The sequence below is a fragment of the Pteropus medius genome, unplaced genomic scaffold, assembly GCF_902729225.1.
Source record: "Pteropus medius unplaced genomic scaffold, Ma_sr-lr_union100, whole genome shotgun sequence".
In the NCBI taxonomy this organism is placed as follows: domain Eukaryota; kingdom Metazoa; phylum Chordata; class Mammalia; order Chiroptera; family Pteropodidae; genus Pteropus; species Pteropus medius.
The window spans coordinates 2,146,857-2,160,742 of NW_024343578.1; the positions used below are offsets into that span (position 1 = coordinate 2,146,857).

The 13,886-nt window shown below is 37.8% G+C and overlaps 1 protein-coding gene across 4 annotated transcripts in view; it reads right to left on the minus strand.

Moving 5' to 3' along the window:
- The window catches only part of CACNA2D3 (calcium voltage-gated channel auxiliary subunit alpha2delta 3), a 793,860-nt gene that overhangs the window by 564,333 nt on the left and 215,641 nt on the right, over nucleotides 1–13,886 (minus strand). For all 4 annotated transcript variants that reach the window (XM_039867421.1, XM_039867422.1, XM_039867424.1 and 1 more), the window contains one exon: nucleotides 300–359. In XM_039867421.1, coding sequence (XP_039723355.1) covers nucleotides 300–359 — 60 coding nt within the window. The remainder of the gene's footprint in view (nucleotides 1–299; nucleotides 360–13,886) is intronic.

Sequence of the window (13,886 nt, forward strand, 5' to 3'; positions counted from 1 at the left end):
GGTAATTACTGTCAGTTGACTGATTTACTCCCCCAGAACTGGGGAGGAGTTCATCAAAATCTGGTTACATGCGTGCGAGTGTGTATTATCTATCAGCCACTGTCACTGTTATGGTAGAAAATGGCTGAGGATTGCTATGCTGCCTTATCAAAAAATAGGCACATTTATTCCACCTCTGTACCATCCCCTCAAAAGTCTTTCTTTCCCAACCCCTGAAACCTGGTATTCCCGGTATACATAGTGTTTCTCCTTTGGCAACAAACACAAAAAACAGTTTAACTCAAACTATAATCAGTTACCTGCAAATCTGCATCGAATTCATGTTTCAGGTGTGCTTCTTCTGCAGCCTCCACAAGACGCTGCAAAAATAGAAAGTAACATGAAGAATTACAAGTGTGGCCTGGACCCATTTCAACAACATGGAAAGACTGAGGTTTCACCATTGCCCCCAAATGACAAATTATTTCATGGCATATTCATAGTGAGTGGTGCCTTTGCTCCCATGAAACTGAAAATAATAACATCAGGGTCAAAATCTAGTTTTTTCCTTCATCATCAACCATAATTCTTCCAACAATATTTATTGTTGTGTGCATATAAAGGCACACGTGTTCTACACCCATTTTTATAACAATTCAAAAACAATGGCCCTTGAGGCCCAACATGGACTCCAAAACTTACCTAGAAATGTGCCTTCCTTTAGTAGAGATTTATTGAATTAAATTGAGCACAGCTCTAAGTGGGCTAACTTTCTTCCCTAATGATTTGGAAAACACTACTTATTTTAATTCTCTCAATCATTCAAGGTCAATTCTTTCTGTACCTAGTTCTAGTATATAATTATCAGGTGAAATTTATTTGAATTTTATGGTACATCAATGCCATTTTCACAATCTGCATCCCGATAAGAAAGTCACTGAAATTAATCAATAAGCAGTACCTATAAATACACAATTGTAATTCTTCTTGGCCAACTAAATTCAATCAGTTCATATTCTTATGAAAACAACTTAATGAAATTCCATTTAACAATTATTCAACTACCAAAACCATTTTTACTTTAATTTGAATGTGCCAACAATAAGTTATTATAAAAATGCAGGCTAGAAGATATTGCAGAAAACTCATTTAAATACTACTTCACTGAAATTTCATTGAAAAGAGTAAAACCTTTAGATCCAAGTAAAAATTCAACCATTTCTATTTTTCTCATTGTTAATCTTATAGTCTATGCTTCTATTAACTTGCTTTTCCTTGACATAATACAGACTTGAGCTTAATAGGTCATGATTCAAAAAACGATGACAGTATTAATCTCTAAACGATCACAAATCCACAGATTTGTTCCATGAATAATTATTAAATTGGACATAGAAATGAAGAGGCTGAAATATATATATTTGAAGAGGCTGAAATATATATAAATGAAGAGGCTGAAATATATTTGGGTAACTTTTGGCTTCCGTATAGAGCACTAAAGCCCTCTCTGTTCACATGGCATACAAAGAAAGAGAGGCCAGCCAGAGACAGTGCTGTATGCCAATAGGACCTGGGAGGTGTGGCAAATCTGGCTTCCCACACTCCCTTCAGATGATCAGGAAGGGGCTTCTCCTTCTCTGGTCAATCAAAGAACAGATCCCAGGAAATATTATAAAGCCAGAGCCAGAAGACCCAGTTCTAATTCTAGCTTTGAGGCAATCTACTATAGTTGTAAGATCTTGGGCAAGTCCCTTCCCCTCTCTCAGACCAATTTCCTCATCCCAAAACATGAAAAGTTGCCCCCAAAGCAGTGGTCCTCAAAGTGTAGTCCTGCACTGGCAGCATTAGTTTCACCTGAGATTGTTAAAAATGCACATTCTCAGGCCCCATCCCAGTCCTTAAAAATCAGAAGTTCTTGTGATGGGCCAGCAATCTGTTTCGACAAGTTCTCCAGGTGATTCTCATGCCACTAAACTTTGAAAAACACTGGCTAAAAATACCATTCATCTCAGAACTCATCCCTGATGCCTTGATTAATGAGACCCACCAACCCTCCAAGGTTTCACAACTCTCACTTATCTTTTAAAACCTGTGTATATGTGTATTTTCACTATGAGACATAAAATACTTTATAGAAGAGGGGCATAAAAGAGAGAAGATGAGAAACAGAGAAAAAGAAAAAGAAGGAGAGACTCTATCTAAATAGATTGGATATGCTGGCTGAAGCTTCCACTGGATCAGCTTTCAGTGGCTCTTCTTGGAATCATCCCAGTCAATGCAGCTTATCGGCCTCCAGGGATCACATGACATAATTTGCAAATTTATCCATGTGGACCCTGATAGATAAGTAACAGGCAGTAATATAAGAAATCTGTGTTTGTGAGAGTTTATTCTCTCAATCTATGTAATAGATTTAGAATTTCTATGAATGTATCATAAAAATCATTTACATATTGAGGTTTATAGGGCATGTATAAACATTATGTGTGTCTGAACATTTACATTATCAAATAAGTCACATATTTTGTTTACATATTTACCTAAACACATAGAAGTTGTTTTTTCATGGTATCTAAAGAAATGTCGATGAAATGTACAAATGATCAAAAGATATGAAAATAAAATTTCACAATGACCAAGACAGATAATATCGAAAAAAATGAAGAATTAAAAATTTACACAAACAAAAAAGCAATATAGAGAACAAATAAGAAAACGAGATGGTAATGATAGGCAAATAGACATTATTTTGAAAGAGCACAGCATGAAATGCCATTTCATATATAACCTTTTAATTATTTTATGTGTATGTGTCTACATTTATATCATACATACCCTATAACATATTCAAATATAACACAGCATGAAATATATTTCAACCATAAATACTGTAATACAAGACAGTAGAGAAGGTAACACACTGGAAACAATTCAGCAATATTGTACTAATTACTGAGGTTAGCAGAATACCATTTCTGTGTGGAGCAGTGAGTACGTGAGAATTTGAACACTGCTGGCCAGTTTTTATGTTCATTTTCAAGTTTAATTTGCTGCATGCCTTTTTTAACTTAATTTATCTCACACATTTCTTGTTTCTATGAATGCATTTTCCCATGATGTTCACTACAAAGCTTTAGGAAATATGATTCAGAAAAAGATAGTCAACTGGCAGCTACACATAACAGCCGTCTCATGTGAAACAAATACATACTTTGGAACGGGGCTTTTTGAAAGGATACACCCTTCATGTAGTCAATCACGGAGTTATCTCAACCTGCTCTCTGATGCCAATGGGAGACGGGCCTACATTTTATGGGAGAAATCAGGGGGAAAACCCCCAAGAGCAGGCTCGGCTCTTATACACAATGCTAATGACAAGCAGTACCTTATTAACTATGTATTTTTGGAAAAAAAAACAAAGGAGAGCTGATCTTTCCTCTGAAATGCTCATAAAGATAAAACAGTTAAAAGACATAGTATCTAGAAAGAAAATTATGTGCTATGAATTTGTCTAACACAGAGTACTGGGGACAGAAGTTCCTACTGTTAATAAAATAAAAGTAAATTGAATTATCATTTTAAAAAGTCAAAACCACTCAACTTCCAACTCTTATGTTTGCCAGTAGGAATAGCCTATAATGTCTCTTTCCTGAGCAAATATCCTTATCATCAAATGCAAATTAAGTGTGTTTTAAAAATAAATTTGATTATTACTTGCAGGTAAGGAAAATCAATTTAAATGTGCTAATATTTTAGTTATTATTTAAGGAACTGCCACTGAGCCTGAGGAAAATTGTTACTCTATTATATCTATTAGAAAGGCAGTGTGCTTTTAATAATAATAAGTTAATTTTCTCTTGTATGAATTCCCCTTTTGGATCTGCAGATGGGATTATAGAATTGTGACTATGGTTTTTAATTAAAACTGAGCACTGAAAATAAAATGGCTTTGAAGACTAGTATTCAAAACTGAGCTTTGAGGTAAGGGGAAACAGTTTTATCCACAGGTTCTCTCCTCTCCATTTAATGCCAAAACATTTCCTTTCTCAACAAAAATGATAACGACATACTGGAATATATATCTTGGAATTGGAACAAGCACAGAAATGTTAAAAAGCTGCAATTCATGAGGTGACATGCAATTCACTGACTTTATATTTCTAAGTAATTCTTCCCTTTTAGTGAAATAAATACGAACAAAAGCTATCTTGCAAATAAGAGATGCTAGTAGCCACAGACCACGGACAGTACTTACAGCTGTAGCGAAGGCAAAACTGCCAAGGGGAATAGCAAGGATATTAAAGCATTTCATTTAAAATCACATCTTATTTCTTGTTACAATGACCTCATGTTGTCCCTACAACACAACAGAATGTAGTCTCCCATCTCCTCCCCCAAAACACTTAAATTAAGACTAGGGTTAAAAACATCGAAGAGGTCAAACTTTCTGTCATGGTCCAGAAGGGAGAAAATAGGACACCAAGTCAAAGTAAAAATTGAATCAGAAGCAGAAAATGATTTTTTTGTTCTATTTGTATTTCATCTTTTTGCTCCTGGAAATTTTTGCTTAACAGGAGAAAAGAAAGAAAGGAATGTATGGTGAGAGGTGGGAAGGTAATGGAAAATGTGATTACACCACCAAGTAACTTGCTACTGGACTCCTACTGATTCTATCAAAATGAACAAATTGTGCACAAATGAAAAAAAAAAACAAACAAACGTTAATGAAAATCTCTAAAATTGAAGAGGGGAGACAATTATAGACAAAGATTCTTAAAGCAAAACAAATAAAAAACTTATGGAGTAGTAAAGAAAAAGGTTGTTTTTATTTCTTATGATAAAGCTAAAAGTGTTGGCTTATAAAGGCTGTTATAATGGGATACCGGAAGATTTCAAAGCACTTAATATGTTCAGTGGTTCTCACCTAATGTTTTACAACAACACATTTAATACAGAGTTTTTACTGCCATTTTTCTGGACTGAATACATACTTCTTTCTCAAATAATGTTTAAGCTCAACTAAGTGGATTCTAAGGAAAATCTATAATCATTACATGGATTTAAGCTGCACTGATAATTAACGTGGAGCTAGTTTTTGAATCACCATTAATACCAAAATTACAGATCACATGAGACTTCCTTCAAATCAACAAGAGCGAAATGTGTAGAAAAACATCTAAAGGAGAGATCAAGGAGAAGCAATAATTACCATCAAAATCATGCCCAGTGTGGTATGGTTCATCTTTTCCTTACACTAAATTTTGTGGCTTTTGTTTTAAGGGCCAGGATTTGAAGGAGTAAGAGTTACACATTTTGCTAACCACTGTGTGCATGAGGTTAACAACATCTTAGCAACGTATTTCATAGCAGTGCTTGAACTCTGCATGCTGACCATCTACAGAAGTGAGGAACAAGGAAACCCAAATTCCCTCTATAGTCACATATTTCAAATTCAGTTGACCACAGAAACAAAATTAAAAGTCTCTATCTTCATTACTGCCATCAGTACATCAAAAGATATCTTCGGGAATCTGGACAAAATGAGATTGATTTGACCCCAGGACTAATTTCAAACACTCCTCTTGTGTAAGTGGTCAGAAAACAACAGTTTAAGAACCATTAAGTTAAAAAGTAAGATGTTCAAATCTACATTTTCATTCCCTATCATTAGAATCCCTTCCCTTCTGTTCTCAGGATAGTTTTTATCACTCTATAACAGTGTAGATTAATCTTCACTGCTTTTGTAGCTAGAGTTATCAGATGACTGTTTCCCAAAGTGTGGGACTCGTACCACCAGTGAGCCATGCAACAACATAAAGTGGTTTACAGGAAGGTGAGGGACACGCACAAGGAAAATAGCTATTTCAACAAAAGAGATAAGTGATGAAGAATGTTAACAGTAGGGCAGGAAGCTTCCCAAGAGTGGCATTTAAGCTGAGCCCTACAGGAGTATGGGAGGTTCTTCTAGCAGAAGGAAAGGTACGGAAAGAGTGTCCCAGCCTATGGAACATTGTAAACAAAGTTCTGGAGGTAAGAAAAAGTTGTGGGAAAAGCTGGATCTCAGAGACCTACACAGAGGCCCTATCATTGACTAGGTGACCACCTGGCAATAAACCAGGGAAAAAGGAAAAACCTGGAGAGATGGACACAATTAGACGAGAAGAAATCCAATATGTTATTTTCCCTCCCACCTTGAAATGCTAAAGCCGCAGAGTCATATCTGAGAGCTTAATAATATTCAGTAATCTTTATTGATACAAATGTTTTTTACTTTTCAATTCCAATAGAAATGGCACATATAATTCACCAACTATCAAGATGATCGTTTCTTTAGAGAAAAACAACTTTTAAGGAGCCTTCATTATTTCTTTGTTCCTTCAAAATAAGCTTTGTTGCAAACGAATGAACATTTTGTATAAAATGACCTTCTGCTTGAAAGCTGCAAAGATTGCTTCTGCTTTAGAAATGGCAAATATTTCAAAGTGGATTATAAAAGCTAATCTATAAAGTTTCCAGAGAGAGCAGGTAATGGAACAATAGAGTAAACACATCTTGTGTGTACATGGGGTGCTCTCTTCCCTTCTTTCTACTCCCCCCCTTCCTGTCTCCTCCAGATTGCATGAGGCTATACCAGCCTTTTACAGTACAAAATAAGCCTAGAGCTTACATCAGAAGACACGATCGCAATCAATAACAAATTATCTTTGTTTCCACAGGAGATACCTGTTATCAATTTGAGGCTGATTAAATTAATACCTGTTATCAACATGAATGGCCTATTTCCAAACCACAGCCATCTCGTTCTACATCTATGACTGCATGTGCCAAAAGTGCAACATTTGCAAAGCTGTTGAAGATGGAAGCTGCCAAACTCTGCTCGAAGGGCTGCCCAAGGGCCAAAGTGCTGGGGAGGAAACAGGAAAAGAAGTCACCCCTTATACTCAACTCAAGTAATTTTTCCAAGTGATCCAGATTTTAAAGAATGGTCTTCTGTTTATGTAATCATCCTAGGAATGATTTAGAGCTGATTATCGAAATCAAAGCTATTTAACCATAAACCTTGTAAAGTCCCCTCAGGATCTGCAGTTCTGAGATAACTAAACTAGTTCCTTTGTGGGCAATGGAACTGTCGTTAACTTCCAAAGGGATAGTCCAAGATGAAGAGGACTATGACTCTATGTCAGTTTGAGGATAAACATTTGTTTTACACACTGGAAATCATCTATCACTAAGGGCTCTGAAAGTGGTGAGTAAAATTCTGTTCCAGCCCTTAATTACATCCTTTCCAGGGCCTACTGAGAAATTTTGACTGAAACCCACAAAGGCAGAGCTTTGAAAATATCGTCCAAGGAAGATGGAAACATCTGCCTAAAATAAGATGATAGATAAGACAAGATAAGGCACAGCCAAATTAAGAAAGTGATAGTCTTGGTGAGAAAGTCTGTCTTGCAGAAATTTTCCATTCCTGGTGGTAGCAACAAGTTCATAACACTTTTGTTCAATTTAGTTTGACAAGTATTTATTGAGAACCTGTTCAGTAACCAGAACAGCAACAAGAACTGAGTGGGATATCAAGAAATAGATGACTTAATCTTGGTCCTCAAGCACCTTTTGGTGTTTTAAGCATTATGGCACAGGAGAATCAGAATAGTCTCGAGCCCCATGACAAGATTCTGAATCTAGGTCATCCTGTTCACTAGCTGCTTGACTCTGGAAAATTTTTATCTTTTCTGAGTCTTCATTTTCTTATCTGATGAACGAAAAAAACATCATCTTTAGTCTATACCTCTGGTGTGAATTTGATGAGAATGTACATATAAAATATTTTCTAAAGGAGTCCATACAAGTGTAAGATATTATTATGACAGAGCAGGGAAAGAGACAGAGTTTTCAGGCAAAACACAGCTTGAGTAGAACAAGGAAACTTCACAGAGTCTGTGCCTCCCACAGTTGGCTCTCATATGGGGAGAACTTGGAACAACTCCTCAAGTTCACAGTTACATGGAGGTTATGTGAAAGTTAATTCTGCTGCCAAGAACAGGACTCCAAGCCTTGTACTCTCAAACATGAGGCTGTACACCTGCTCCTTAAGGACTGGTTTTCAGAATCCACCCTCTTTTTCAGCCTCAGCATCAAAATTGTGATCAGTGAGGCTGAAAATGGAATGAGGCAAGAGCCTTTATCGAAAGGTTTGACTGATGTCCTCAGAATGGCACAAACACAGAAGCTAAGCTGTTTGCCAAAGCAAGCTCCTTTGACAAATGGCATCGTGAAACTGAGATTGTGGAAAGACAGTGAGTGTGGAAGGGCAGCGAGTGTGGTGGGACAGCAAGTGTGGCAGGCAGCTCTCAGTCCCTGGACCTCAACCATGGCCAGAAAGGAAAATTACCTTTTTCCTTGAACAGTGAAAAATGTGGAAAAATTCCCATGTCCATTTAGATTTTACCTATTCAAAATGGATTTTTATGTAAATATGATGCGGGGAAAGAGCAATTCAATTTCTTTGTTATTCTTTCCTTCTAGCCACCCATCCATCCATTCATCCCAATGTTTATCAGGTAACTTCAGTTTAGGAGGGAACAAATCATGTTTGTCCAGAGAGTAGGCTCTGGGGTTAGACAACCTGAATCATGGCTCCAGCTACTCAATGAAAATACTCTGAGCAAAAGTTCTTAATACATAGTAAATGTCCATTAATGTTAACTCTAATTATTATCAATGATGATGACAACAGCCATGATGATGATGATTAAGTATGTAAGAAGAGTTATGCCAGAGGCTTGGCCCATAAAGATGACCAACAGGTTCACAGTTCCATTGCGAGGAGAAGCAAGAAATTAGACAATGTGGCATGGGCTATAATAGGAGGTGACACAAGGCAATAACAGCAAACAATCATTGAGTTTCACACATCCTATCCTAGTGCCAAACTGTTCTAAGTGCTTTAGTCAATTAATCCAGTTAATCCTCACAACCATCTTATAAAGGGAGGTACAGGGAGCATCCCAACTTTACACATAGGGAAACCAAAGAGCAGAGAGGCTGTTATGAAAACTCAAAGCTGGGAGCAGATAACTCTGCCAGGGCACGTGGCACCAGTATGGAGAAGGTTTCATAAATGATGTAACAGTGAGCCTGAGTTAAACAGTGAGCAAAAGTCAGCCAAATGGCCAAGAGAAATGATGAGGAAGGAGCAACTAAGGTTCCAAGGTAGGAGTCTCATGTGTTTACAGAGTGGCAGGTGATTTGGAACAGGGAAGGTCAGTGGTGTTGGGGGGAAGGCTTCAAAAAGGCAGGCAAGTGAGAAGTTCAGGTGAGCAAGGGCAATGAGCAAGGCTAGGGATATTATGATCTACGCACAGCAGGGGTGGGGAGCTTGAGAGATTTGACTGGGAATAAAAGCAATATGATCAATTTTGAAATTTAAGTTATCTTTAAATTAATCTTGTAGCATGTTAAAACTAAATAAATTAGAAGGAGATAAACCTGAAACAAAGATGAACTGTAACAGGGAAACTACTCGTTTTAATGTCACTAATTCCACAAATATATCAATCCATCAGCAAGTCCTATAGGCTCTCCCTCCAAAATGTGCCCCACATTTTACCACCTTTATCATGACTTCCCCCTGCAACAACCCTAATTGAAGCCATAGCCATCTCTCCCCTGAAAACCCCAGCCTCCTAACAGGTCTTCAGCTTCTGCTCTTGCCCTATAGTCCATTCTCTACACAGTTGCCAGAAAGAGCCTTTTAAGAATAATTTTGATGGCATCATTCCCCTTTCTAAACCCTCCAGTGACTTCCCATTAGTCATGATCATGACCCACAAGCCCTTTAGGATCTGGCCCTGCACCCTCAGCTCCTCCCCTCCCCGAGTGGACGCAGACTCCCAGCCTTTCTGGCCCCAGACAACCACATACTTGTCTCTGTCACTCTTGCTATTCTCTTGGCCTAGAATGTTCTTTGCCCAGATCCTCAGATATTTAACCCCTCCTCATTGTTCAACCTGCTGCTCAGATGGCTTCTCTTTAGAGATACAATCCTTAGCCTACATCCAACAAAATGGTGACTTGTTTCATGCTAAAATAGTACATAGCCAATGCTCAAAATACAACTGTGGGTGAAATTAAATATCTATTAACCCTATTGTGTGTGTTCCAGGGACTGTGTTTGGTTGCAAATATACAATTTAAAAGACACAGCTCCTTCCCTTGAGGACGCTACAGCCTAAGGAGGGAAAGAAACAAACAGGCAACAACAACTCGATGTGACAAAGGTTCTAAGAAGAAGAAGCAAAGGATCAACTAGACCAGGCTTAACCAAGGAGTCTTCCCTGAGACCTAAATGACAAGAGCTAGCCCAGAAAACAGAAGAAGGACATTCCAGGATGAGGTAAGGGCTCGAAGGCAAAGGAGAACATGATACATTCAAGCGATTACAGGTAGTTCAGTGTATGGGGGTATGTAGAGGAGGAGCTGCATAGGGTGGGAAATAGAAGAGAAAGAGGCTGGAAAGTTTTAAGCAGATAAATATTGTTGACTTCTAAAATGATCAAAAGCTGATCTAAGGCAATAAAGAGAAAGACTGTAGAGAAGGCATGCTGAAGTTATTGAGGAAAAGAATCGGCAAGATAGAGGTGTCAGGACTTAGAGAGTGAGGGAGACGGCAGAGTAATGGTAATTAGCTTTCATCCTATTAATCACTACCCAGTACTGCCCCCAGCAGACATCCAAGAAGGATCAGAGAGGGAATCTGAACTCAGGAGGAACATTTGAGAAAAGAATGGCAGGCAAGTGCTACAAAATCTCCTAAGACTCAGGAATACAATGATAGAAAATTCGATGTTGAATAGTGCCTGTTGATTCTCAGCACCATCCAAGCTATCCCTTCAAAGGTAGGGACTGGAAGCCTATAAACTACATATTCTAGAGCTTCTTCCCAGCACAGCTTCAGATTAGATTTTTGACAGACTTCTGCAAGGCAGGAAGAAGAGACGCCAATATTCTCCCTTTGATGCTATGTAAGTATGTGGGCATCTGCAGAAGGCAGGTATCTTTTGCTAGTGTCAGCCAGATGCCTTCCTTAGAATTATCTGCAGACGGCTGAAACCATTGGTGGTGGCTCCCTGTGACCGAAGCACTTCCTGAATCTAAGATCTTGGGCAATAGCTTCCCTGACTCTCATGCCCCCATTTCTTCCAATTATCAAGTGAGCTTTTAATTCTCTATATAAAATCTCAGCTTACTTGGAATATCTAAAGGGTTTTTTACTTTCTGATCAAATCTGACTGGGTAAGCCAGAGGGTGACTATGTAAGACCATTTCAGAGCAGAGGTAGAAGCAGGGGCCAAAGTGCAGAGAGCAGAGAAATGAGAGTGATGGAAGTTTGAGAAAATAAGACTACACTCCTATATCAAAAAATTTAGAAAAAAGGAAAGAGGGATGCATGGTGGGTGGTTGGGGGAGGATGGAGGAAGGAGATATTGAATCCATAGCTGGAAGGGAATGCAGAATGAAGGAAGTCTTTGGGATGAAAACATGCTCACAGCAACAAAAGCAGTACTAAGAACTGTCCCGGGAAGCTCCCTGCAGGCCCAGCTCAGGATAGCTCTAGGATCCTTCTTAAGAGAATGCCATTGGGCCCAGGCCTCCAATGAAGAGGGCCTTAAACTCAGACTTTCCACATTACCTCCTAAAGAGATTACAGGTATGGTCACATAGAAACCATAGCATTGGAAGAAGTGGTTTTCAAAGTTGTATGCCTTTTCTGGACCACACAGTCTATGGTACACTATCATTTTTCTTTGATATATCCTTGATTGTCCTGGTAAGAGCTCAATTGTATTGTCCGGACATGTTTTATTAAAAATCAGTAATTTGTTCGGAGAAGTGTCTGTTCAGGTCCTCTGCCCATTTTTATTTTGTTTTGTTTTTTTTTGTTGCTGAGTTGTATGAATTCTTTATATATTTTGGATATTAGCGCCTTATCTGAAACATTTGCAAATATTTTCTCCCATTCAGTATTGCCTCTTTGTTTTGTTGATGGTTTCTTTAGCTATGCAGATGTTTTTTAGTTGGATGTAGTCCTATTCATTTATTTTTGCTTTTACTTCCCTTGCCTTTGAGGTCAAATTCATAACATCCTCTCTAAATCCAAGGTCCCTAAGTTTAGTGCCTATGATTTCTTCTATGCAATTTATTATTTTAGATCTTATATCTAGGTCTTTGATCCATTTTGAATTAATTTTGGTGTAGACACACAAACGGCCAACAGATATGAAAAGATGCTCAACTTCACATGCTATTAGGGAAATGCTAATCAAAACCACAATGAGATACCATCTAACACCTGTTAGAATGGCTATCATCAACAAGACAGGAATAACAAGTGTTGGAGAGGTTGTGGGGGAAAAGGAACCCCCATGCACTGCTGGTCGGAATGTAAATTGGTACAGCCACTATGGAAAACAGTATGGAGGTTCCTCAGAAAAGTAAGAATAGAATTACTATATGGCCCAGCAATCGCTCTTCTGGGTACCTACCCCCAAATTTTAAGACATTTATTTGTAAAGATATATACACCTTGATGTTCACTGTAGCATTATTCATGGTGGCTAAGACATGGAAACAAAGTGTCCTTAGATAGATGATTGGATAAAGAAGATGTGGTACACATATATACAATGGAAAATTGCTCTGCCATCAGAAAAGATGAAATACTGCCACTTGTGACATGGATGGATCTTGAGATAATCATGCTAAGTGAAATAAGTCAGAAAGAAAAAGTTGAGAACCATAAGATTTCACTATATGTGGGATATAAAACTGAAAGCAACAAATGAACAAGACAAACAAAAACTCATAGACACAGACAACAGTTTAGTGGTTACCAGAGGGAAAGCCAGGAAGGGGGAGGTAGATAAAGATAAAGGGGCTCAAATATATGGTGATGAAAGGAAATTTAACTTGGGGTGGTGAACACACAATGTGATAAACATCTGATGTACTACTGAATTATATACTTGAAACTTATATAATTTTATTAACCAATATCATCCCAATAAATTTAATTTAAAAAAACAAAAGCAGAAACAAGGGGAAAAGCACTAATTTGTTAAGTGTAAATATTTAAAATATATCCCAATTTTTGACTATGTCATCATTTTTTCATTTCGTAACATACTGGAGCCTTGAAAACCAAAAAATCCAAATGGCCTGGGTCACTCTTAACTTGAAGGACCCGGGGAAATGGGACCAAACTGGCCTTTACTCCTTTAAAGTAAAGCCAATCACATGTACTTTGTGTTAAGCTTATTTCAAGTGAAACCAGAATAATAAAAAATAAGACTTGTTTGTAGGATCTTGATCCCCAAACATTTACACGAGTCCCTTTCCTCAATGTGCTCAGAAAAGGCCCTCCTCTCGCAATGTAGAAAAAGAATCCTAAGCCAACCCTCTGAACCTCATCGATACTTGTAAGAAAATGACTGCTTCAATGCAAAACATGGGGTGACAAAAGAACCAACCCTGGAGACATGACACTGTGTACATGAGCTTTTGAGTCCACAGTTTGCTGAGTAAACCAAGGGTCTGGTTCTGAATAATTTGCATGTGCCTTAAACTTATTTTTTGTTATTTTTCCCCTTCTATTTCTCATGCATTCTTCTTGCATTCAATAAATGACATTTTCACCCTCCAGAACCAGACTTAACATTTTAAAATTTTCAAGAATGAGAAGCTAGCTTAAAGGATAAACTGCCTCTCTCTTTTTTAATCCCCAGGTAATGAACTGAAATTACACATAAGGTTTGAATTTTGATGGAAAGTTATTCATATACTTTACTTTCTCAGCTTCCACTCTCTCTTCTGTCAACTCTTAATTATAACTTTATTTCAAAATGACAATG